At 39.9% G+C, this 25,345-nt stretch overlaps 1 protein-coding gene across 1 annotated transcript in view; it reads right to left on the bottom strand.

The window, feature by feature from the left end:
* Nucleotides 1–25,345, bottom strand: part of NBAS (NBAS subunit of NRZ tethering complex) — a 368,998-nt gene that overhangs the window by 265,313 nt on the left and 78,340 nt on the right. Inside the window, exons 22-24 of the mRNA XM_050951646.1 lie at nt 7,048–7,131; nt 4,366–4,519; nt 14–199 (exon numbers count right to left, since the gene is read on the bottom strand). Coding sequence (XP_050807603.1) covers nt 14–199; nt 4,366–4,519; nt 7,048–7,131 — 424 coding nt within the window. The remainder of the gene's footprint in view (nt 1–13; nt 200–4,365; nt 4,520–7,047; nt 7,132–25,345) is intronic.

Genomic DNA, 25,345 nt, shown 5'->3' on the forward strand with positions numbered 1-25,345 from the left:
CAAAAATACGTACATTCATCATTAACAGTCTTAGTTTTTCACTATCTTTCATCTCCTGCAGATCTTTCAAGGTTAGGGTTAGATCACATCCAGTCTCATAAATCAGCATCTCCAGAGTAACCAGGTTATCACAAAGCACCTGCAGACCAGGAATCTTCCTCTCCATGCCAAGTCTAACCAGGGACAGAGCACAGTCCACCTAAAAAAAATGAAAATAATAATGTTGTTATCTGATTGTTTCTTTTTGGGTAATCAATACCTGAACTAGTCCGATCTGGTCCCTCAGATATTGTTTTGCCAATATTTTTTTCCAGGTAGGAGTAGTCACTAAAGAGCCAGTTGAGGTTTTAAAAACAATGGCATGATCTTTGTCTTTGTTGTTTGAAATCTCCTTGGTGTTACTGAAGAGTCTGGAAGGGAGAGTGCCCTGTCCTTTCCCACACATACTTACAAAGGACTTCATTAGTCTCAGCAATCCAGGATCTGAGCCAGAGTATCATAGAATCACACAATATCAGGGTTGGAAGGGACTTAAAGAGGTCATCTAGTACAACCCCCCTGCTCAAAGCAGGACCAATCCCCAGACAGATTTTTACCCCAGTTCCCTAAATAGCATCATGGTCACTGAATTAGGTGTCATTGCTCTTACTAGAAAGTTCAGAGACTACAGGAATCAGACATAAAAGGTATAACTAGGGATATTTTCTTTAAAACAGAGAAAAAATATTCCCTGTTTAATTGGTCTGTATTCTTTAGGGTCACTGCACCAGGACACTGCTGCCTGGACAAAGCATGTGGTTGTTAACGAAGCTTTCACAGCTACTGCTAATGCTTCAGAATCCTTGTGGTGGGTACCTTGTATCTTCCAGTCCTACAATCTTTCGGGAGAAAATACTCCAAGGGAACTACTCTATCCTTAAGGAGGAGGGATGGCTCAGTATAGGGAAGGGATAGCTCAGTGGTCTGAGCATTAGCCTGCTAAACCCAGGGTTGTGAATCCTTGAGGGGGCCATTTAGGGATCTGGGGCAAAAATCTGTCAGGGACAGTACTTGGTCCTGCTAATGAAGGCAGGGGACTGGACTCGATGACCTTTCAAGGTTCCCGTCAGTTCTATGAGATAGATATATCTCCATATTAAAAACAATCCTTGGGTAGGGAGGCCACAACTGTATCCACATTAGATATTTGAGCTAGGGAAGTATTGGAGGTCATCAATCTTACAGATTTAAAAAAAGCTATTTATTTAGCTTCTTCAATTTTAGTCAGCCAGCTCTGGCATGGACCTTACAAAAATCTTAATATTATGTGGGCAGTAATACAGCAGCTTACGATTAACCTTTTGGTGGTATATACTTCCCTTTCCTCTTTTATAGGTTTTATGACCTAAATTGTGATTACTGCTCTGCACATCCTATCAAAGTGGAAAATACATTTCCTAAAGATCAGGTTCTGGTTTTTCCCTCATGATCTAACTCAGACAATTCGCCCTCTTTATCGAAGAGGAACTTAGGAGATGGATGACAGCTAACAATGATTTTGAGCTTTTCTGTTTTTCCTTAGATTTCACCCTCATCTCATCCCCAACACACACCTTTTAAAGGGAGCCATTGACTCATCTGAGTAAGGGCCTGCACTGGTTTTGAAAAGTTATGATAGGAGAGGCTAGCCTTTAATCCACACCTGAGAGAAGTTGGGGGGTAGGGATCAACCATAAAATTGATGCCCACTAAACTGAAGTGACTCCTCCGACAAGGCAGAAAGAATACCAGTTGTTTCCCCAAGTTCATGACAACCCATTGAACACATTAAAAGGAACACTCACACTTTTCCTAGATCTTGCCCTTTCGCCAGAAAATTTTGAATAGGGAGTGATTTCGTTTGCAACAGACAGTTGTTTGCTTTGACAACTGCATAGCATAACAGTGCTCTTGGGAGAAGACGGAAGCCCTGGGAACAGTGGGAGGCTCAATCCAGCCTGAGAAAATGAATCCCTTTCAGTCAGTCATTGTTTAGTAGGCTGTGAGCAGGTTACACACAGTTTGCAGAAGCTGGGAGAGAAGCTTCATAAAGGAGTACCTTTTTGTCCTTAATAGGATGCACATTTCCTGGCTTTGCTACTGTTTGATACTGCATGTGTATTGCTGGTCATTTGTTTTCTTTTTCTTTCTTTCTATTCTTTTCTTTTTTTCTTTTTGGGGTGAGGGGAGGGGGAAGTTGAAGGCAGGGAAATAAAATGGAAGAACTACAGGATTCCCAAACAAGTTACAAACCAAATTACCATAATTTCCCCCCAAGTCTTGCAGAAGCCATCTCCTGCTGAGTGGACAGAGTTACCCGGCAGCAAGACTTCAGCTGCCTGACGTGGATTAGCAAAAGGAGGACAACCAGCACTTGCAACTAGTGGAGAGATTATGACAGAAACAAAATATTTGCTCCTCATCTCAGCTAACTAGCTTATTCCTCATAAGCACAGCAGCTAGGAAACATCTTAGATAAGAATGGTGAAAAGGCCAATAAAAAGGTACAGGCAACTACCTTTCAGATACTGAAAAGAAGTGTTTGGAAATGAGTGTGTGAGATTAAAAAATACGGGAGATTTATTAGTACAAAACACTCTATAGATGATATTAAAATGTGATGGATACACAGGCAGATGAAATGTTACTAAAAGGCAGATCACTGCAAGTAAATGAGTTAAAGTACAGAAGTTGAGTACAGAATAAAAATCAGACAAAAACTTGACAAAAAACAGTAATACTACTGCATTTGTTTTTAATAGTACACCTACATAGTTTCTGAACATTAATTCTAATCTGTTTATTTTCTGTATCATCTAGTATCATCTGTGAATCTGTCGCCTTTGCAAATTCTTACTGAACTAAAAACAAACTTCCAAAAATCAATTACATTACTGACACATTAAATGAAACAGTGTAACACAGAGAGCTGTATATTATAGGAAAACCTCATTGGATACAACCAACCATCATAACATTTTTCAAGGCCAATGTAAATGATTTCCAAAGGCATTTCTGGGCACTAAGAAAAATATTCCCTATATCTTTTATCTTCCTTAAAATGCAAGGGGAGATTAATCTTTTTATTAGTTAAGGATTTAAATTCTGAAGGCATCTAAAATTTAATTGTTTTTAAATTAAATTAATGGAAATATATCTATCTCCTAGAACCGGAAGGGACCCTGAAGGGTCATGGAGTCCAGCTCCCTGCCTTCACTAGCAGGACCAAGTCCTGATTTTGCTACAGATCCCTAAGTGGCCCTCTCAAGGATTGAACTCACAACCCTGGGTTTAGCAGGTCAATGCTCAAACCACTGAGCTATCCCTCCATCCACTCCCCCACTCTGGATTCACTAGCAATATTATCTTTTACTGTTATTTTAGTTATTACAAGAGAGGGTCTACAATGAGGGTATCTGGAAAGATTAAGCATTTTATGAAACATCTGTGAAACTGGGAGGATCAATTAACTCAGGAATATAAAGAAATAAGAGCTCAGGTTGATCTGTAAAATGAAGTACTTAAAATAATGATTGATTAATAGCCACGGGAGTATTTTAAACATCTCTATGTTGTTAAACCATAAGTGAACTGCAATTATCTGTGACATTCCACAGAGGACTATCAAAACTACAGTCAGGGAAAGAGCATGTCATAACATTAATAGTAACACCATCTAGTCTCATGGCCCCATTCATCCAAGGATCTCAAAGTGCTTTACACATTTTAAAGATGTGGGGAAGCTAGGGCACAGAAAAGCTGCATGACTTGCCCAAATTCACACAGCAAGTTGGTCTGACATCACAGCTGAGTTCCTGATGAAGCCACTCACTATTCAACACTTCTTCCTTTAGAAAACATGAACATAAAATATGTAGCAGAAGGGAAATGCACTTCACGGCTGGGAAAGTTTTGCTATTTTCTAGAGCCCACGTACAGATAGGCCGAAGGAAATTTATTCCTCCATTCACCCCTATGAATTGATCACAAATGAGCTGAGTAAACCTTAAACAGGATTGAATTCAGGAAACACACTCTAAAACAATCTCTAAATTGAAAGAGCAATCTTGGCTCATCTAAAATTATTATTTGGCAGCGAAGTAGTTTTCTTTCCCTATACGTGCACATATGAAAAAGAAAAATCTGTGAATCCATACTTAATTCCATGACAAGCGCCCCAATGATCTCAACAGGCCAGCATTTTACATCAGCGTCTGCAATCACTACCAATACTCAATTCAGATGGTTTGATATTGCCTAATTTTGACACAGCTTAATTAGCTTCGAAAAGCAATAAAATGCTTGCATCTATGCCAAAAATTACTATTTCTGTGCTGCTGTTCTTACCTGCATAGCATAGTTCTCAATCTCCTGTGCCCTATTCCAATACCAGTCAGAAACCAGGTCTATCGAAAGCTTAGTAGTTCTGTACTTTAATAACTCAGGGTGTGCTTCGTACAAGAATTCATCTTCATCTTGAAGAACTGGTTCAAATATCATTCTGAGAAGAGCAGACAAAAAGTTACAAAGGTATATACAGATGGACTAAGACTGTACATTTACCGGAGGATCGATGAGCGGTGATCAATGCACTGGCAGTCAATTTAGTGGGTCTAGTGAAGACTCACTAAACTGACCACAGATCGCTCTCCTGTCGACTCCTGAATGAGCAGAGCGTTTCCCATCAACATTGTATAATGTGGACCCCAATGGTAAGTAGATCTAAGCTACGCTGACTTGAGTTACGCTATTAACGTAATGTAACGTAATTCAAATTGCATAGCTTAGATCAAATTTCCCCTGTAGAGTAGACAAGGCTGACACCAACAGCTAATGTGTTCCTGCAATGCTCTGAACTAAACACTAAATACTAGCAGTAATAAGCATTTGTACTAAACTGAGAAGTAAGCTGTAAGAACTTTCAAATAGAAAAAACACATTGATTAAAAAGCCATTTTTTAAATAATCACTATCCCCTATAAAGATGCTATATGACAAAACCAGGAGACATTACTCAGGGAGAACTCACCCTGGACACTCCTCCCCCCCCCCACACACACACACACAAAAACAAACCAATGACGCCGACACAATTTGCACACATCAGAAAGTTCAGCTTCCCGTAGCAGTCTCCGGTACATCTGCATAATAAGGTTTTTGGTTTTCATTATATGATGATCACAGAATAAAATGTAGCAATACAAAACACCACACTTGTTCACCCAGACTTAAGGAAATGGTGCAATGTAAACAAGTCAAAAGCACTGTAAAACAGTTTGGGAGATTTGTCTGTGTACAACTTATGAATTCTGTTTGAAATCGTATCAAATTATAAACTCCATTCTGCTCACTGAGCACCATTTTGAACCTGCAGCCTCTATATTGCGCTGGAACACCCAGAAGAAATTCTTGCACCTAGCAGACAGCTAACAATGGAGGGTTATTAAACCTTGATGACTGTTCATATAAATGGAAGTACCCTTGGACAAAAAGCTAGCTACCAATTTTTCAAGTCTGGACTCCAACTGGGAACCACCAAGCAAGAGACAGATGGCTCTACAGGAGTTTAGAACCCAACCAGGGATTCCCCTGACAGAGGGGACTGCAAATCTATAGAAGAAAGGTTCTCTCACAGCCATTTTAGAGAGGAAGAAGAGACCAGAATCAGAATGCAAATCCTAAGAATGCTCAAGAGTAGTAAGGAAAGTGACACAGGGAATTTTGTACAGATTTCCTTATTTTGCATGGACCAGTAAATCTCTTGGGCTATCTAAAGTAAAGAGTAATTGCTTTAAAAATCCTTTTGCAAAGTCTATTTCCTACAACTACCATGTGTCCCTGAAGGGGTTAAGTATAAATCAGGGTGTCCACTAGGGTGGAAGTCTGCAAAAGGACATGCTAAAGATAGAGATGTCCTGGGTGGAGGCTAACACTGGTCTATTAAAAGGTGTGTTGTAAACAAGACATGAGAAGTCATTCTTCCGCTTTACTCTGCGCTGGTTAGGCCTCAGCTGGAGTATTGTGTCCAGTTCTGGGCACCGCATTTCAAGAAAGATGTGGAGAAATTGGACAGGGTCCAGAGAAGAGCAACAAGAATGATTAAAGGTCTTGAGAACATGACCTATGAAGGAAGGCTGAAGGAATTGGGTTTGTTTAGTTTGGAAAAGAGAAGACTGAGAGGGGACATGATAGCAGTTTTCAGGTATCTAAAAGGGTGTCATCAGGAGGAGGGAGAAAACTTGTTCACCTTAGCCTCCAATGATAGAACAAGAAGCAATGGGCTTAAACTGCAGCAAGGGAGATTTAGGTTGAACATTAGGAAGAAGTTCCTAACTGTCAGGGTAGTTAAACACTGGAATAGATTGCCTAGGGAAGTTGTGGAATCTCCATCTCTGGAGATATTTAAGAGTAGGTTAGATAAATGTCTATTAGGGATGGTCTAGACAGTATTTGGTCCTGCCATGAGGGCAGGGGACTGGACTCGATGACCTCTCGAGGTCCCTTCCAGTCCTAGAGTCTATGAGTCCTGAGGCAGCTAGCCACAGGGTCTCACTTCCAAAAGGGATATCAGATAGTGAGTCAGCACTCAGCAAGTGAGCTAGAGAGGCTTTAGCCAAAGACTTGCTGAAGCCTATCTAGACACTAGCCCAGTGGCTCCAAACACAGCAGCCTGGTGAGGTCTCAGCAAGGGAAGCTCATCTGAGGCTGTGACACATACCATTAAAGTTACTTAAAAACCCATGGGCATAAAGATGAAGAGTTAATATTGTTATGAGTCCCTGAACTCAGTTTCTCTAATTTTATGTAATTAAAATTTCAGGTTTAACACTGTATTAGCACAGTGTTGTTGTTTTGAATATATTTTTGTTACATAAGCTTTTAATTGTCTACCAATTTAGGCATAAAATAGTAAAGACAAATATTTTAGTCATGCATTCCATCAACCTTATTTTGACAACCTCTTAGAGTGTTCTTTTTAACTAACACACACACACACACACACACACCCCTTACTTGCTCTATACCTACTTGCACTGTGGATTTTCACACCAGTCCTCTTCCCGATGCTTCTGTTCATTCCAGGGAAGAATCATCAACACATCGCGCCTACAACTATTACAAAATACAATGGAAATTTTATACAAACATTCTGAAAAAATATGGATTGGCAAAAACATTCTGTTAACTGAACAGATAGTTCAGCAAAGTATTTGGATTCAGTCTATATTATGGGCTACCATTCAATTGGCAGGATCAATTCCTAACAGGTATCTGTTGCATAAATTGGGCATACAGAGGCATGAGAATAATTTTGTATATCTAGTTTGGAAAGTCTGTATGCTACTTACAGGATATTTGAGAGCTATTTCATGGACAATAGATTTTACGCATGTTATTTTGACAATTTAATATCTTAGCTGGGCTTCCTTGGCTTTCACGGTAAGGATATTTAACAAGAATATTTCTATCACAGAAGCTTGAAATGAATAGTAAGAGAATGGGACAGGATATTTAGTTTAAAAAAGAACAGAATTCTTTAAAAACTTGTAGACAAATCCTTGTATTGCATACAGATAAAATACGCCCTGCTGTATTGATTTTCTCAATTAACTTAGACATGGGTTTCTGCCTACAAACATCAACAGTGAATATTTACTAAATGCTGTAGTGAGAATCATCTAAAAATGGAATTTGCATTTCCTGTATACAATATAGACTAAGAACAACAAAAAGGTATTACTAAAAACAACTAGTTATGGTCTTTATTCTTCATCTTCCTAGTATTTGTTAGATATTTAAACACCAAAAAAAGCTGGAAAAATCTTGTTAAGCCATGCCGAACAGAAACTAAAGCACAGGAGACGAGAAAAAATGTGCACACAGGCATGGTTTTAAATTTTCAACAAATTAGAGAAATAAAGTGTACTACGCCTTACTCTTTTTAACATGATCCTGATAATTCAATACCATAATACTGATGCAAGCCTTACAGGCATGACCTCTTTATTGCAAATTCAAGGCTAATATAAATTTCTCATCCCTTCAAGGACAGCAACAGTGTAACCGGTAGCAATAGATATTTATGACTCCTTCCCTCAGTAGCTTAAAAAGCAAAATGATATGTTCTGATGCACAAATCAATTGTAAAAGCATAATGCAAATAAACTCATGAAAAGTATCAGAGGGTAGCCGTATTAGTCTGGATATGTAGAAGCAGCAAAGAGAGTCCTGTGCCACCTTATAGACTAACAGACGTATTGGAGCATGAGCTTTCATGGGTGAATACCTACTTTGTTGAGGGCGTCCGACAAAGTGGGTATTCACCCACAAAAGCTCATGCTCCAATACGTCTGTTAGTCTATAAGGTGCCGCAGGACTCTTTACTGCTTGAACTGATGAAAGGTGACCTGAAAATTTAATTAACTATCACGTTTAGCAATAGGCACTACATATTTTATCTAAGTGAAACACCCTCACCCACTTTCACCACCCAGGCACATTTCTCCAGAAAGGTCACATATCCCTCCTTCCCCACTGTGATGCTTCCAACAGTGTTGGTGGCACCAATGACAATCACAACTACCCAAAATCAGAACCTTCACTGGAAAAAAATCAGCAACAAAGTGTCAGAGAAGTATCTGCAGGTCATAAAGGTCAAGAGGAAGGAAATATAAGAGGAAGCACCAGCTCTAATGATTATAGCACAGCAAGTGGAGTAAGATCTATGTTCTATATCAGTCTGCACAACTTTAAGTATGTCTCAACTTCCCTATGTTTCCATTTTCCCCGCCTTTAAAAAGAGCATCACCTTCCACCTAAATTAAAACATCAAATCCTGATATTATGTATCTTTAAAAAAACACAGAGTAGTCTCCACAAATGATGCCAAACAAGGCTGCTGCTCCTCCTTCACTTCAATGCTCAAACTTCTAGCCTAGCTGACTGACAGAAATTTGTCTCCTCATGACTGGTGGAGGGATAAGGCTAGCCATAATAGCTATTGCTGGTTAGCACAGGAGAAAGGAACTATAACAAAAGGTGGAAAAACATTTAGTTTCAGAACTCAGCCAGGAAGTTGTAGTAGAAGTTGAATAAGAACATAAGAACAGCCATACTGGGTCAGAACAAAGGTCCATCTAGCCCAGTATCCTTCTTCTGACAGAGGCCAATGCCAGGTGCCTCAAAGGGAATGAACAGAACAAGTAATCAACAAGTGATCCATCCCATCACCCACTCTCAGCTTCTGGCAAACGGGGGCTAGAACACCACCCCTGTCCATTCTGGACAATAGCCATTTATGGACTTATCCTCCATGAACTTATCTAGTTCTTTTTTGAACTCTGTTATATAGTCTTGGCCTTCACAACATCCTCTGGCAAGGAGTTCCACAGATTGACTGTGTGTTGTGTGAAAAAATACTTCCTTTGTTTTAAATCTGCTGTCTATTAATTAAATCTGCTGCCTATTTAATATTAAATATTAACTATTAAAACACTCTCTTTTCCCTATACCACCCGAACAGATAAAAGAAAAACAAAAGGTGGGGACAATGAGAAAAGGGCTTCAGAATCTCACTCCATCAACCAGAAATATAGTCCAGTGCCATTACACATTCTTTTAAGCCCTATCTGACTCCTTTAGTGTAATCTTGTAACTGGGATTTTTGCCTCATGACTGCCGCATTCTTCTGTCAGCCATACTGGACCAATGGATGTGCTACCAGAAGCCTTTCACCATTATTTTTTGACTGGGCAGGTATAATTTTTGCTTTTTTGTGTAACCGTCAAACATCAAATAGACAACCTACATTAAGTAATGAGACTAGAGCAGATTGCTCTTACTACGGTCCCAAATTTGAAACTTAACTACATTCTAATCATCCACCTTCAGTTGCTTCAGAAGTTTTCCACATATGGGCTCAGCTCAAGTGGGAACTTTCAGAAAAGTTTGTTTAGCTGTCTGAGCTATGAACATTTTTGTTTATGGGGAAGAAGGATGACAGATATACTCATTTTTTTTCCCCTGTGTAATTGAAATGTGGCTGAATCCTCAAAAGTGGTTTGCTTTGATGATCTCATTGTATTAAATTGTTTGCTATTTTAATATGTTAGGATCATTTACAATTGGTAATTAAAAGCCTGCAAGGATGGGTCTGTGTAACTTGGGGACTTCAGTTCTGAACAGTCTGTGCTTATATGACTCAGAGTGTGGAGGAACTGAGACACATTCTGGAAGTAGAACAGCTCAGAAATTGTCTTTTAGTCTGTTAAATAAATGAAAGGATACAAAAATGCTGCTCTTAACATAGCATTAAGGTTGAGGGATCTAACAATCTAAAGTCGGCATTATGAAATGTTAACTTTGATGGACCATTTGTTATTAACAAATACTGGTGGAAAGTCCATGAAACATGGCTAACATAAAGCAAAGCAAACCTTAACTTTTGGAATTTTCTGTCTTGAGTGCTTGGTTTCTCAACTTGAATGTTTCATTAGCATTAGTGGTTTGCAATGAAAAGCTCAAAACTTGCAAAATTTCTTCTTAATTAACCAGAATGTCAATCATATTATTGAGTCTACATAAATGATGTGCCTTCTTCTTCCAAGTACTTTCAATATTGTTTAGATTCTCATCATACACTACACTGGAAAAAGCTATTAGAATTATCTTATATTTTAACAAGGACATGCAAGCACCACCCAATCTAAGACAATGAATTACTGTACTCTGCATTTCCTTTCAGAAGACTGATATCAACACATCCAAGATCCATACCTTTCCTCTCTTATAAACCACATGGCTTCTCCAGCTGAAAAAAATATAAATATTTCCTTATCCTCCCTTTAAAAATTATCTTGAGATCTTGCTGATTCCAGCACCAAAGAATTCATACTGACGCTGCTCCAAAAAAGGAGAAAATTATGCTGTCTAAATTAAGAAGGACAATTTAAAGAGCCGACAAGAGGAACAGGGAAGGTATTCAGGGCATTATAAAGCAGCATGTGCTCCGTTAAATACTGAACAATTGCATCATGTACAGGAATTTTCTTCATTAATTCATTTTTCCCCCTTAGATATACATCAAGTTTTTAAAAACTAATGTGCCATGCAAAGCAACACTTTCTGATTTTATAGGCACTTGAAAAGAAATGTGCAGATAGGGAGTCCATGTGGAATATCTTGTCCAACATCACACTATGGCCTGTAATTTCAACAGTAATAAGAACAGTTCAGAGGATCACTGACAGAAACTGTATTTCACTCTGTTCAGATTTGCCAGACTTTTCTTTCCTTGGTTGGGAACCAGTTTTTTTCTCCTTAATTCTATGAAGAATAGAAAAAAAGCATTGCCCCCGTTAAGAAGTTTTGCACATGATGCAGAAATGACAGCTGCAATTGTTCATACTTAGAAGCTGACATCTAAGTAATATGAGCCTGGTTAAAAACAGACAAAAGCTCTTTTTCATATTAAATCATTGGATCTCTGTATGGAACACTGTAGCCTACAAAAAAGAATCTTCATTCTTGCTAAAGAAACACGACTCCAGTGCCATTAGGAGTGGCCAAAGTCCCAAAGGGCCACCTTCCCCCTTCTCTCTTTTTCCTTTCCCACAGCAGAAAATAAAGAGATATCTTCATGGCATGTTTGTTGGTAAACTATAAAATGAGTACCAGAAACCTTGCAATTTCTGTTTGACTGACTTGTTTTGCAATTCTGAAAGCACAGATTTACAAGAGAGATGAGTGGGTCTAAGAGGGTGGGGGATTTCCAGAATTGCTATGGGAGCTATCCAACACCCACTGAAAGTCAAAGGAAGCTGGGCGACTTGCACGTTTGAAAATTCCATCACAAAAAGACTAGAAACAGAAGAGGTGGTATCCACAAAAATATCAAGCCTGGCTTATATAAGTAAATATGGCATTTCAGCCTCAACCTGGAATTTTCTTGCCAGGAGTATTTTAAGAATCTCTCACTCACTCACATACAAAAATACATAAGTTTACAGACAGAAAGAAACCCTTTCCCTTAATTCAATCACCTCACAGCTCTCTAGCCTTTACCTGCACACCAAAAAAGGATAAAGCAGACTTTTTACTGTATGCATTATCAGAGCTTTTCAAAATGTCCCAAATGGAGCATCACAAGAACGTGTCAAGTTTTAACTGGCGTAGTTGTAATAACCATGGGACAAATGCAGCAGAATCTCTGTACACTTCTCTATAATCCATTTTTTCAAATGTTTTGTTATGTTCTTACTAATGAGTTGGATGTTAATAGAGGAATGCATGATATTGAAATGGTCCTTTCTCACCAGTTCATCTTTATTATACAGATCTTTCTCTGTAGGCCTGATTCAACGTCCACGGAAGTTAATGAACATATTCCCGCTGACTTCAATGTGCACTGAATCAGCCCATATATGAACAACACACACTTACAGGCCTTTCTCCCATATTTTGTGTGCTTTAGCCTGGCTTCGATTACAAAGTATCACACACCCTGGATAAAACCACATACAAGACACACATTCATAAGGCCCCATTAAGTTTTGACCTCTCCCACTCCCATGACATCTCAGTGGTGACCACTCCCTCACACAGCAATATGTTGCTAGTAGAGAGCAGAATCTGCTGACAGGAACTTGGTTCACACACTAGGGTCAGCCAGGAAGTGAGAGGTTCTATGACACAGGTGAGGGAGCTGCCAACTCAGCACTAGTGATAGTTATTCCCTTTAATATTTATACAATAAAAATAAACTGACATCCAGCTAGTATTAAATCAGAAAAGGAAAATGGTTGAAATTTTCTTGTAATAGGCACATCTGTAATCAACATATGGTTGTCTCTAAGAATTTAGACAGAGGTCAAAAAAAAAAATAAAGCCACTATTTTATTACTGCTATATTGTTATTTATCAGTACTTAGACAATTTCAGAAACTTGCAGAGTTGGGGCAGGTTCCCATAAAAATCCGATATAGGAGCCAGATGCAAGACTATACGCCAAACACTTATGCGCACACAGTACATTACGTTCAATCTCTGAGAATCTGTTTTAAGCTTCCATTTTAACTGTATTTAAAATCTATTTTACGGACTTTAATTTTCTTCCCCTATATAAAATGGTTAACACTGAAAAGCAGAGTTTCTGAATCAACCTTCAATCCCTCTGCACAAGTGTGGCAGCCCTCATCCAAACAGGCCATTTTAGTTTTCTTCACAGACCACCAACAGCAATTAGCAATTGCAACATCCATCTATTGCAATATATGGCACAGTTCTAACAAACATCAAAACATAAGAACATATTTCATCCCTAAAAAGTCTGCTGGGGGAAAGAGCTGATACTGATTTTGGAGTCAGACAGCTTATTAAAATAACTTATTTTATAACCCAGAGTACTGAATACAATTTACTTTGCTCAATATGCTGCCAGCTGGAGCTCCCCATGAATTTCAGTATGGTTTAACGATGGCTCATCTAATAAACCCTCCTCCATTTTAATCAAAATGCTAAGGAATAGATTTGAAGTAATAGAAAAGACCTGTCAAAGTGATGTGATATCCTTCCAGATATAGAACAGAAACAGCATGAGAGCGCACAAGAGCAAACCTATGGGTAATGCAGTGGCAATACATTAGCATGGCATTAAACTTCAGAAGATGTACAAGGAGCACTCATCCCACAGACTGGTCATTATTTTTACTTCTATCACTTCCCAGGGCCATAATTTTTTACCTATTTCTTTCAATGGACAGAAAAGCTGAAATTATTGGATAACCAGTCAGTCGTAATCTGAATATTAGATATATAACGAAGTATAAATGTCAATCAGAAAACCCCAAGTACAAAGCTTTGAGTTCCCATACCAATACTTCCATCTGTAATGATGCCAAAAAACACGAAAAGCCTGCTTTTTTTCAGCAACTAGATTTTTAATCTCTCAAAATAGTTTGACATATTAAAACATCTATAATCTGCAAACATTGCACACAGTTGAACTACATAATACATGTTCTCTTTCCCATCACCCTTCTATTCTCTCCCCCATCCCTTCCCACTGCTCATTGCACCCATGTGCTGCCTCTTCTTTCACTTAGTTGATAAGGTCTTTAGGAAAGGAACTTTGATTGCACAGCACCTAGGACTAATGGGACAAAGTCAGGATTGTGGGCTGTGGGCGCTTTCATATTAAAAAGAAGTCAATAATATCATCATTTACCATAGTTTCTGAACAGCGATGTGGCCCATTTCCCCAATAAGTAACTTGTATTATTACAATACGTCAAGGAGATATTAGTCCAGAAACCATCTACTTATTGACTCACAGCAACTCCCATGCAGTTTGCACAGCAGGTGCCATTTTATTTTTATGTGCCCTTAAAAACAGCTCAGAGTAATCCTACTGAGCCACTTTAGAAAATTTTCTGTATTTGGTTTTATCATAGGAGTTTATGACTGAGACCTGGAAAAATGAGGGACTGCACAACTAACTGTCTCAATATGTACATATCTATTAGTAGTGGGAAATTCATTCATTATGACAGCCCGAAATTCAGTTCTGTATATGCGACCTTTCTGATACAGTGAAGGTAAATCTTATCCAGATAACAGTGGGGTCGTTTCCCTTTTTACTTTACCTCACTATTTTAACATTTATTTCAGGGATGAATCTATTTTTACTGTTATCCCTGGCTATACCATCTATAATTCAGAAGATAAGTTTCTCAGAAAAGGATCATACATATATGGTACCATACGAACAAATGAGATGCAAAAACATGTGAATGAAGTACAACTAGCTGTTCCAAAACACAGATATAGAGTGCAGAATTCTGAATTTAGAATGGGTAAGGATTTAATCATTATGAACATTAGCACACGTCTCAAAAAACTCAAGGAGGTCATTTTATTAAATAACTCCAATGCATTTTAGAAAAATAATGCCCTTTAAAAGATGTTTCCAAGATTTTTATAAAGGAAAATCAATTACATAGACAGGATTTTACCCAGACACCGAAGACCTAAACAAAGTCTTCCATCTCCTCCTGCCAAATGAACTTAGCAGTCAAGATTGGCAGAGAACAGGGAAGTTCTGTTTTCAAAACAATCATGCACACATCGGTACTCTTCTTTGGCCATCATCAACTGCCAGGAGCAACTGGACATTAATAGTCCCAATGGAATAGTGCCAGGTTGACTCACATAGGAAAAATCTTAAGTGCGGTAATATATGCCAAATACCTACAATGAAATCTACAGATTACAAATCATACAAATGCTAAGCATTACCTATTACACACTGAAATTTGTTTGCAACACTTTATATATTCTTCTTGCCAATTAAACTGTTCATTCCAAAGAGCCAAAACACATTTTTTGATGATTTTCCCCTTGGTGTTATTGAAGCTTCTACTTCCTTCAATACACTCCAAATTCAACTGGAGTCCAATCAATTGACTGACTAGGAAGGCACTCAACTCCTGATCTTTTTCTTTTAAAAAGGCTTTCACTTTTCTCAATATAGCCCTTTTCACTCTTGTGTTTACCCTAGTTCAACTGGTCTTATAATTCTCTGCTTTGATAAAAGACCGCCTGTTTTATTGTAAGGGCCATAAACTACTTACTGCAAGTATTCAAGCTGTGAGTTTATTTTTCTCATGGACATGTTATCTAAAAGGTAAGGTATTATTCAGTTTTAGGACAGAGTTCAATTCTTTCATTTTTCCTATGACTTTATACTCTGAACACAGTACTTGGAGGAAAAAAGTGCAGTGCATGTTTCTATGTGACTCACAAATGTCAGGTTGAATTTGTAGAGCTGACAGGAAATACTACCTCCTCCCTGTAAACTCTGCACATCTGATCTGGAAACACTGAAACACAAAAAAACATGGAACTTCACAATGTCATTTTCACATATTCACTGTCTTTTTTTTTTTTTAAATCAGAGTCTCTCTTACCATCTGAAAGGTTTGCTGTGCTAAGTATTGGTTCCGAATATCAGATATAATGAACAGAGATTAAAAATGCAAGGTATCCATATGCTAGAGATGAGAAAGCTATTTATGGAAGATGTTGAATGCACAAAATATGGTACAGTTCTCACAAACTCTTCCATCCATACACCATCAAAAAGCTATTAATGTGAGGATTCTGACTCTCATCTTACTTGCATTTAATTTGGAAAAAACTCCATATATTAAGGACATAATAAAAAACTTGCAATGGAAGTACTTAAAGAGTCATTTGTTCTGCTGCAATCACATACATTTAATGCATATCCATGTTTTACATTTTAAAATATGTCTGAAAGTTATCAAATCTGAAATATAGTATTATATCTCTATTTTCCTTCTGTTCTATCACATGCCTTTCTTTGAATACTAATACATTATAAATATCATAGACTAGAGGAAACAATTTACTGACCGTATAATATTAAGTCAGGCATTATTTTTCATCTTTATTACAGAGGTTACAAAACTACATTATTCCATGTCTGCTTTATGATCAAATCCTGAGAAAGATACTGAGCACCTGCAACTGCCATAGAATGAAATGAAAGGACAGAATGCAATGTCAGTGACACTTGCAGGTTCTCAGGATTAGGCCCTAAGCACAGCTTCATTATGTCTGAGGTCGTTTTTTCCAAAGAAGAGGGGTAATAAGGAAAGAATGGTCTTTTAGAAATTCATGGTGTATATTTATCATATTTGTATATGTTGTTTGTGCTTTATTTTTAATTCAGGAAAAAGCTCCCCTCAGCCAGTTATAATTGACAATCTGGTTTTCTTAAAGAGTAACAGACACAGCCAGGCACTTTGTGTGACTGTAACTACATCCATTCTAAACTTTCATCTTATTTGATAAACTGTGACAGGAAAAAAGAAGGTTGCCAGAGAGGAGATAAGAGAGTGGCGTGTTCAATACTCACAATTTTCTAGAGAGGGAGAGCGAGAGAGAGGCCACGTCCACACTACAGACTAAAATAGAAATTAATAAAATCGATTTTATAAAACAGGGTTTATAAAATCGATTTTACGCATCCACACTAGGGCACATTACGTCGGTGGTGTGCGTCCATGGTCCCAGGCGTCCATCGATTTCCGAAGCGTTGCACTGTGAGTACCTATCCCATAGTTCCTGCAGTGTTCCCTGACCCTTGGAATTATGGGTTACTACCCCAGTGCCTGACGGGGCAAAAATCACTGTCGTGGGTGGTTCTGGGTACAGCCTCACCCCCTCCCTTCCTGAAAGCAGCAGACAGCCATTTCGCGCGTTTTTTACTGGGTGAAGTGAGCAAATGCCATAGCACAGCAAGCATGGACCCTGCTCTGATCAGTACCGCAATCGTGGACGTTGTAAACAGTTCACGCACTCTCGTGCTGTCTATGCTGAACCATGAACTGCAAACGCAGGAGAGGAGGCGGCAGCTACGGCAGCGCGGCGACGAGAGTGATGAGGACCTGGAGACTGATTTCTCCGAAACCGCAGGCCCCCGCGCTTTGGAGCTCCTGATGGTAATGGGGGAGGTTCTACCCATTGCTCGCCGATTTTGGGCCCGGGAAACAAGCACAGACTGGTGGGACCGCATTGTTTTGCAGGTGTGGGACGATTCGCAGCGGCTGCGGAACTTTCGCATGCGTAAGAGCACTTTCTTTGAACTTTGTGACTTGCTTTCCCCTGTCCTGAAACGCCATAATACCAGGATGAGAGCAGCCCTCACAGTGGAGAAGCAAGTGGCAATAGCCCTCTGGAAACTTGCAACGCCAGACAGCTACCGGTCAGTCGGGAATCAATTTGGAGTTGGAAAATCTACTGTGGGGGCTGCTGTGTTGCAAGTAGCCAAAGCAATCATTAAGCTGCTGCTACGAAAGGTTGTGACTCTGGGAAACGTGCAGGTCATAGTGGATGGCTTTGCTGCAATGGGATTCTCTAACTGTGGGGGGGCCATAGATGGAACCCATATCCCTATCTTGGCACCGGAGCACCAGGGCACCCAGTACATAAACCGCAAGGGGTACTTTTCAATGGTGCTGCAAGCACTGGTGGATCACAAGGGACGTTTCACCAACATCCACGTGGGATGGCCAGGAAGGGTTCATGACGCTCGTGTCTTCAGAAGCACTACTCTGTTTAAACGGCTGCAGCAAGGGACTTACTTCCCAGACCAGAAAATTACAGTTGGGGATGTTGAAATGCCTGTAGTTATCCTGGGGGACCCAGCCTACCCCTTGATGCCATGGCTCATGAAGCCATACACAGGCAGCCTGGACAGTGCTCAGGAGTTAACTACAGGCTGAGCAAGTGCAGAATGGTGGTAGAATGTGCATTTGGCCGTCTAAAAGGTCGCTGGAGAACTTTACTTACTCGCTCAGACCTCAGCCAATCCAATGTCCCCTTTGTTATTGCTGCTTGCTGTGTGCTCCACAATCTCTGTGAGAGTAAGGGGGAGACCTTTATGGTGCGGTAGGAGGCTGAGGCAAATCACCTGGCCGCTGATTACGCGCAGCCAGACACCAGGGCGATTAGAAGATCACACCAGGAAGCGGTGCGCATCAGAGAAGCCTTGAAAACAAGTTTCATCATGGGCCAGGGTACGGTGTGACTGCTGTGTTTCTTTCCCCTTCATGAACCTCCCCCCCCCCGGTATTGACTCCTGCTGCAAGCAACCTATCCTCCACCCTTCCATAACAGCTTGCTTATGGAAATAAAGTCATTCCCTGTAACCAACCCACCCTCCCACTTGCTTTGAATAGCATGTAATTATAAGAAGAGTAAGAGAAATGAAAAGGTACCCCGGGAGTGGTTTGGGAGGAGTATAGGAGGGAAGAAAAAGGCCATTAAAGACATTTCAATGTAATGACAGCTTTTTGGTTGGACTGTCCACGGGGGTGGAGTGGGCAGGTGCAGAAAGCCTTCCCCCACGCGTTCTTACACGTCTGGGTGTGGAAGATATGGAACATGGTGAGTACTGAGGGAGGTTAAACATGGGCTGGAGTGGCACTCTGTGAACCTGCAGCTCTTCCACCAGACTTCGGAGGATGTCAGTTTGATCACGCAGCAGCTCCAGCGTTGCATCGCGCCACCGCTGATCTTCCTGCCTACATCTCTGATCTTCCTGCCGCCTCATCTCATCTCAAGCGTCCCTCCTGTCCTCACGTTGGTCCCTCCTGTCTTCACGTTCACTGGCATCTTTCCTGTACTTTGCTACCACGTCTTACCACTCCCCCAGATGAGCTCTTTCATTGCGGGTAACTGCCATGATTTCTGTGAACATCTCATCCCGTGTCCTCTTCTTCCTCATCCTCCTTATCTGAGCTATCCTTCGGACTGGAGTAGGGAGGCTTGAAAAATGTGCAGCTGCATGAGTGGGGGAAAAGAGTGATAGAAGGATCATAAGAGATACATTTCACAGAACAATGGTTATACTTTTTCACGTGAACTACACTATTCACCGTACGTAGCACATGTCACTTCACTACAAGGTCGCCTTTGGATTCTTTTAGTATTTAGTGCCTGCGGCTGTGGTGTAACAGATCAACACAGACACAGGTCCGGGGATTACAAATCAGCTTGCAGGCGGACATGGCAAGGCATACATCTAATGGCAGATCACCCTACAACCTCCACCTTTCCCCCTAACCCTGGCTATTAGCAGGTAAAATTCATGCTGGGCAGCCAAACTGCTAAAAAGCACATATTTTGCTTTTTTTCTTATGCCATCAGAAAGGTTAAGCACTAGAGGAAATTGTGAATTGTTTTCCCCCCCACTCTGCATGTCTGCTGTAATGGCAGGTCACTGAAACCTTACCCCCTCCCCCTTTCCCCCCCTCCCTTGGCAATTAGCAGCGAAAATTCCTGCTGCCCAAATGCTAAAAAAGTCAGCGCCTTTAGAGACACCTCCCCGTAGGAATGGGCAGCTTTTTCCCTTCCCCCCGCATGGCTAACTGCAAGGGAAGGATTTCTTTTAAGCCGCAGGAAAGCATCAGCATAGGAATGGTCATCTCTCTCCCCTTAATAAAATACATTAATTTTTACCAGGTGACCATGAACGATATCACTCTCCGGAGGATTACAGACAGAGAAAAAGAAATTATGCTTCTTGAATGCCAGCAATCCCCGGGGCCATACGCAGCTAGGCTTTGTCATGCAATGATACCCGATTACGTGCTCCAGGCATGGCGTGGTAAAGTTTCGTACCATAGTGGACGGAATAAGGCTGCCCTGCCCAGAAACCTTCTGAAAAGGCTTTTTGGGGTACCTACAGGAGTGCTTCATAGAGATGTCCCTGGAGGATTTCCGCTCCATCCCCAGACATGTTAACAGACTTTTCCAGTAACTTTAATGCCAGCTAATGCATGCAAGCCCTCATGGCAAATCAATCATTAAAAAACGCTTGCTTTTAAACCATGCTTTATATTTACAAAGGTACACTCACCAGAGGTCGCTTCCATGGCTTCATTGTCTGGGCTAGTGGCTTGGGAGGGCTGGGAGGGTAATTCTGTCTGGGTGAGAAAAAGCTCCTGGCTGTTGGGGAGAATGGAGTGCTGTGTGCTCTCTGCAAGCTCGCCCTCCTCTCTTCCTCCTCCTCATCTTCCCCCTCCGCAGAATCCTCAGCAACGGTTGAGATTATTACCCCCACCTCGGAATCCACAGACAAGGGGGGGCTTGTCGTGGTGCAGCCCCCTAAAATTACATGCAGCTCCACGTAGAAGCGGCATGTTTTTGGCCCAGATCCGGATCTGCCATTTCCTGCTTTGGTTTTCTGGTACGCTTGTCTGAGCTCCTTCACTTTAACTCTGCACTGCACCGAGTCCCTGGTATGGCCTCTCTGCCTCATGGCATTAGAAATTTTTTCAAAAGTTTTTTTCATTTCGTCTACTGGAACGCAGTTCTGATAGCACAGAATCTTATCCCCATACAGCAATCAGATCCAGTAACTCCTGTGTGTTCCAAGCTGGAGCTCTTTTCCTATTCTCAGGAGACTGCATTGTTACCTGTGCTGCTCAGAGCTCCACGCTGGCCAAACAGGAAATGCAATTCAAAAGTTCCCGGGGTTTTCCTGTATACCTGGCCAGTGCAGTAGAGTTCCTTTACCTGTCCAGAGCGGACACTGGTGCACTGTGGGATACCTCCCGGAGGCCATTAACTTCGATTTCCATCCACACTAACCCTAAATCGATTTAGTAATATCGATTTTAGGGTTACTCCTTTCGTTCAGCTGGAGTACAGAAATCGATTTTAAGACCCCTTAAAATCGATTTTAAGTGCCTTGTAGTGTGGACGGGTACAGCGTTAAATCGATTTAACGCTGTTTAAATCGATTTAACGCTGTAGTGTGGACCAGGCTAGAGAGAGAGAGGAAGCAATACATTCAAGTGCCCTACTATCCTAAAGCACAACCAGTGCCATTTCTTTAAACCACCCTACTCAAAAAGAACCATTTTGGGATGATTAACCCAAATGAAAATAATCAACATTTAAAATAATAGCATCTCAGCTGCTTGCAGCTTCCAGTGTAGCTTCTGCTTCAAAATTTCTGCTGTGGAAACTAATGATAGACCCTTTGAAAATGACTCTGGTCTTGCAGAAAGTTTTACAGCTTATGTTTAAGGTTAAGATTTTGTCACTGTTATTTTTAGTAAAAGTCAAAGGCAGGTCGCAGGCAATAAACAAGAATTCACGGCAACCCAACCCCTGAAGTCAGAGGTCACACAAAAATAAATAAATAAATGACAGAATCGTGACCTTTGTGACAAACCTGTAGCCTTACGCTTAATCTGTTCCACCTTGTATTTAGCTGTGATACTCTGAATACCTTTCCTAGACTGAAGAAGAGCTCTGTATAGCTCAAAAACTTGTCTCTTTATTGGACCAACAAAAGTTGGTCCAATAAAAGATAATACCTCACCACTTGTCTCACTAGGTCAGATGTGGCATTTAAGAAGAAAGGTCTTTTTTTAATTGTAGGATTCAAGCACTGATGATTTTAAAGCTTCAATATAACTCTAAACAAGAAAATAGAAAGATCTTTTCATCCAAATAGGAGCCAAAATGAAAGAAAGAATCTAGTTAGGTTCTAAATCATCAGGAAGAAAAAGCAGCAGTCATTTTTTTGACCATATGCATCCATACAGGCATGCAAAGTTGAATTAGGAGGAAAAAAAAAACACTTTAAAAGAAAAAATTTAAGAGTTAACACAAACTAATTTAAACAGCACAGAATGTAAAACAAACAAAAATCCAAAGTATTTTTCCAGTACCTATCACTCAAATTATTTTTAAAAACTATATCAAACATCTATATACAATCATACATACACATGGTACTTTATAAACATATATAAGGAGTTTGCTCTGTTCTAGACAGGATGAAGTCTAAAAAGGACAAACAAATAAGACAGATCAACAATTCAAAATGGAGAGAATGTCAAGATTATTGATGAGAAGAATTGAGGGAATGATTAAGTAGTAAATTTTAAGTGTATGGAGGAGGAAGTAATGTTTGGTCGATTAGGACACAGCAGCAATCCAGGCACAATGGCAACAATGTAAAAACAGCAAGGGCACATTCCAGAAGATTCATTAAAACAACACTCCTACCACACAGAAAAAGTGTTAATTTCACAATGTTAATATTAAAGCATAAGAATTAAGAAATTCAAGAAAGATAGTTCCCACAACAACTTCAATTTTGTCCTCAAGTATACGTAAGATTTCAGCTTTTTTCATTAATATACACAAACACATACAACTTGTGTTACTGCAGTATTAAATCTGACAACATGAACGCAGAAAACGTAAAATGAAAAGCTCTTGCCCTGCAGCCTTTCACCAGTTCAACCACATAATGGTAGCAATAGGAAAAGTAATCTGACTATATTGCATACCATATATATTAAAGACTACACGAACAACTGCCTAACCATCAAATGAATATCTGACTACACGTGCAATACAGACAAACTAACATTCCCATCAGATGTTTATCTTTCACATTTCCTGGATGTGTTCACTTTTACAACCTTAATATTGTTTTAACATGCGCTTTTAATTACATTTGGCTCCTCTGAACACCCCTCTCCTGCCCCTCTCCACATATTCCTTTAACTTGCCTACTTTGTTTTTCCTTTCATTGTGAAAACAAGTTGAGTGCAAATAAAAGCTCTGCCCTTTCTACTCAGTAGAGTCACAATCCATAGACAATGGACTGCGACATCACTGAACGGAGACAAATGCATTAGTGGAAATAACTTCTTATAATGTATCATTATCATCCTTCCCACACCATCAAGCGCATAAAGCAGAAGTAGGATGGTACCAACCACCTCGATCCTAAGCTAATTTTTTCAAGTCTTTTATATTCACATGTAATAATGCCACTTCAGCTAGAGTGTGCCTCTATGTCAGCCTCTCTGCCTTCTTCTATGGGTTCACTAAGCAATGCCCATTTAGGAAGCCTACTATAAGACATTCTTAAAAGATATCACAAATACATCCATCTTTTCATACTTGCTTGTTTTGTTGCAGGCAGTTGTGCCCATTCTAGGGCTGTTAATTACTTATCCTATCAGTCCATTTTACATATTTTCTCCAAGTACCTGTATTGTTAATTTTTCAATTGTCATTGGATGGATTTATTTTCTAGGATTCTACCCCTACAGGCAGACACTTGGGATATTGCTTCTAAAGATCTTAAGTCTGGTGGTTTTGTTGATCACACTGGACTTCCATGTTGTATTAAGTTTTCAAAATACAGCACTTGCTTTACCTATTCTGGACTTTATATCAAATATGCAAGCACTGGCATCATGAATCATACTACTCAGATAAGTACATTTATTAACAGTTTTCAAGGCTTCACTTTGTACGTAAGGAAAGTTATTGGTACGTAAATTTTCATAACTTCCGTCTGATCTATTGATAACAAGACTTATTTGCTTGAGAGAATTTGCAAGAACATCTGTGTTTCTCTGCATATCTTCAACTGATATACTTATGACAGATGTCATCTGCAGAATGTTATTCTCCAAGCTCACCTACTACTCCCACAGTCCCCCTTTACCTACTGATAGTCTGTCACATCAAGTCAACAATGACTCCAAACAATAGAGAGGACAAGATACAACTTTGCCTGACCCCAATGCAAGTTACTAGTAACTGGTAACATTAACCAGTTCATTAGCTCCTGCTTTACTGACTGTTTATTGAATGATTTTGTTGGGGATACCATAGATCTGTATCATCTGCTACAAAGATTCTCCATCTACACTAATCTCTTTTGAAAAACTACAACATTCAGAACTATTGGCACTTGCCATTCATTGGTTTTTTTCCACAATATTATTGAAGATGAGCACCTGATACACACAATATCGACTGGGATGAAAATCAGCTTGTTGTTCTAAGTCTGCGACCTATGGCATCTCTAAGTCTATTTAGGGTGCTTACACAGAAGACCTTCCCTGGGACTGAAAGCAGCACAATACCACACTAGTTATTACAATCACTCAAATCTACCTTTTTGAGGTGCTGTTATAATCCCTCTTTTCCTTTCTTCTGGGGCATGTCCCTTCTCCCGTATCAGGGATAACAGGATTTTCATGTTGTCCTCTCCACTTCCCTTAAGCAGTTCTGCTACGATTTGATCTTCACCTCGTGATTTATTGTTACTTAATCTATCAATGTCTGCTTTCAATTCATCCAGGATAATTTCCTCACAGCAAACATCAATCTCTGCCATTTTCTCTACGTTATCAAAGCTGAATGCTATCTCTGGTGGAGGCCTGTTAAGGATATCATGGAAATGTTCTATCCATCTTTTGTTTTGTTCCTCTAAGGTAGTAAAGGGTTTTCCCTTGTTTATCTTTTACTGGAACTTCTCTACTATGGCTAAAATCTCCGATAAGTCATTTAGTAGTTTTATAAAAACCTTTCATTGCTGCCATTCTTGTTACCAAATGCCTATCAATAAATGCTCTTTTATCCTCCCTGGCTGATCTTTTTTATTGGTTTATCTTTATCGCTATATTCCTCCTTTTGTTGTTTACCCTCTTCTGGCCTAAAGACATTAAGCAGATTTAACCTGGTTTTTCTTTCTGCAATTGTCAGGGTCCTCCAGCACACACACTCTCTGAACTCTGGGGTACAGATATGGGGACCCACATGAAAGACCTCCTAAGCTTATAGTCTACCAGCTTCAGTTAAAACTTCCCCAAGGCAGTTATTCTCAAGCATCCCAGGAAAGGAGGTGAAGGGACTTGGGAGGATAGGGATTCCAAGTGACCTTTCCCTGAATTTTTGTGTAAATCACTTGGTG

The sequence above is a fragment of the Gopherus flavomarginatus genome, chromosome 4 (assembly GCF_025201925.1).
Source record: "Gopherus flavomarginatus isolate rGopFla2 chromosome 4, rGopFla2.mat.asm, whole genome shotgun sequence".
NCBI lineage: Eukaryota > Metazoa > Chordata > Testudines > Testudinidae > Gopherus > Gopherus flavomarginatus.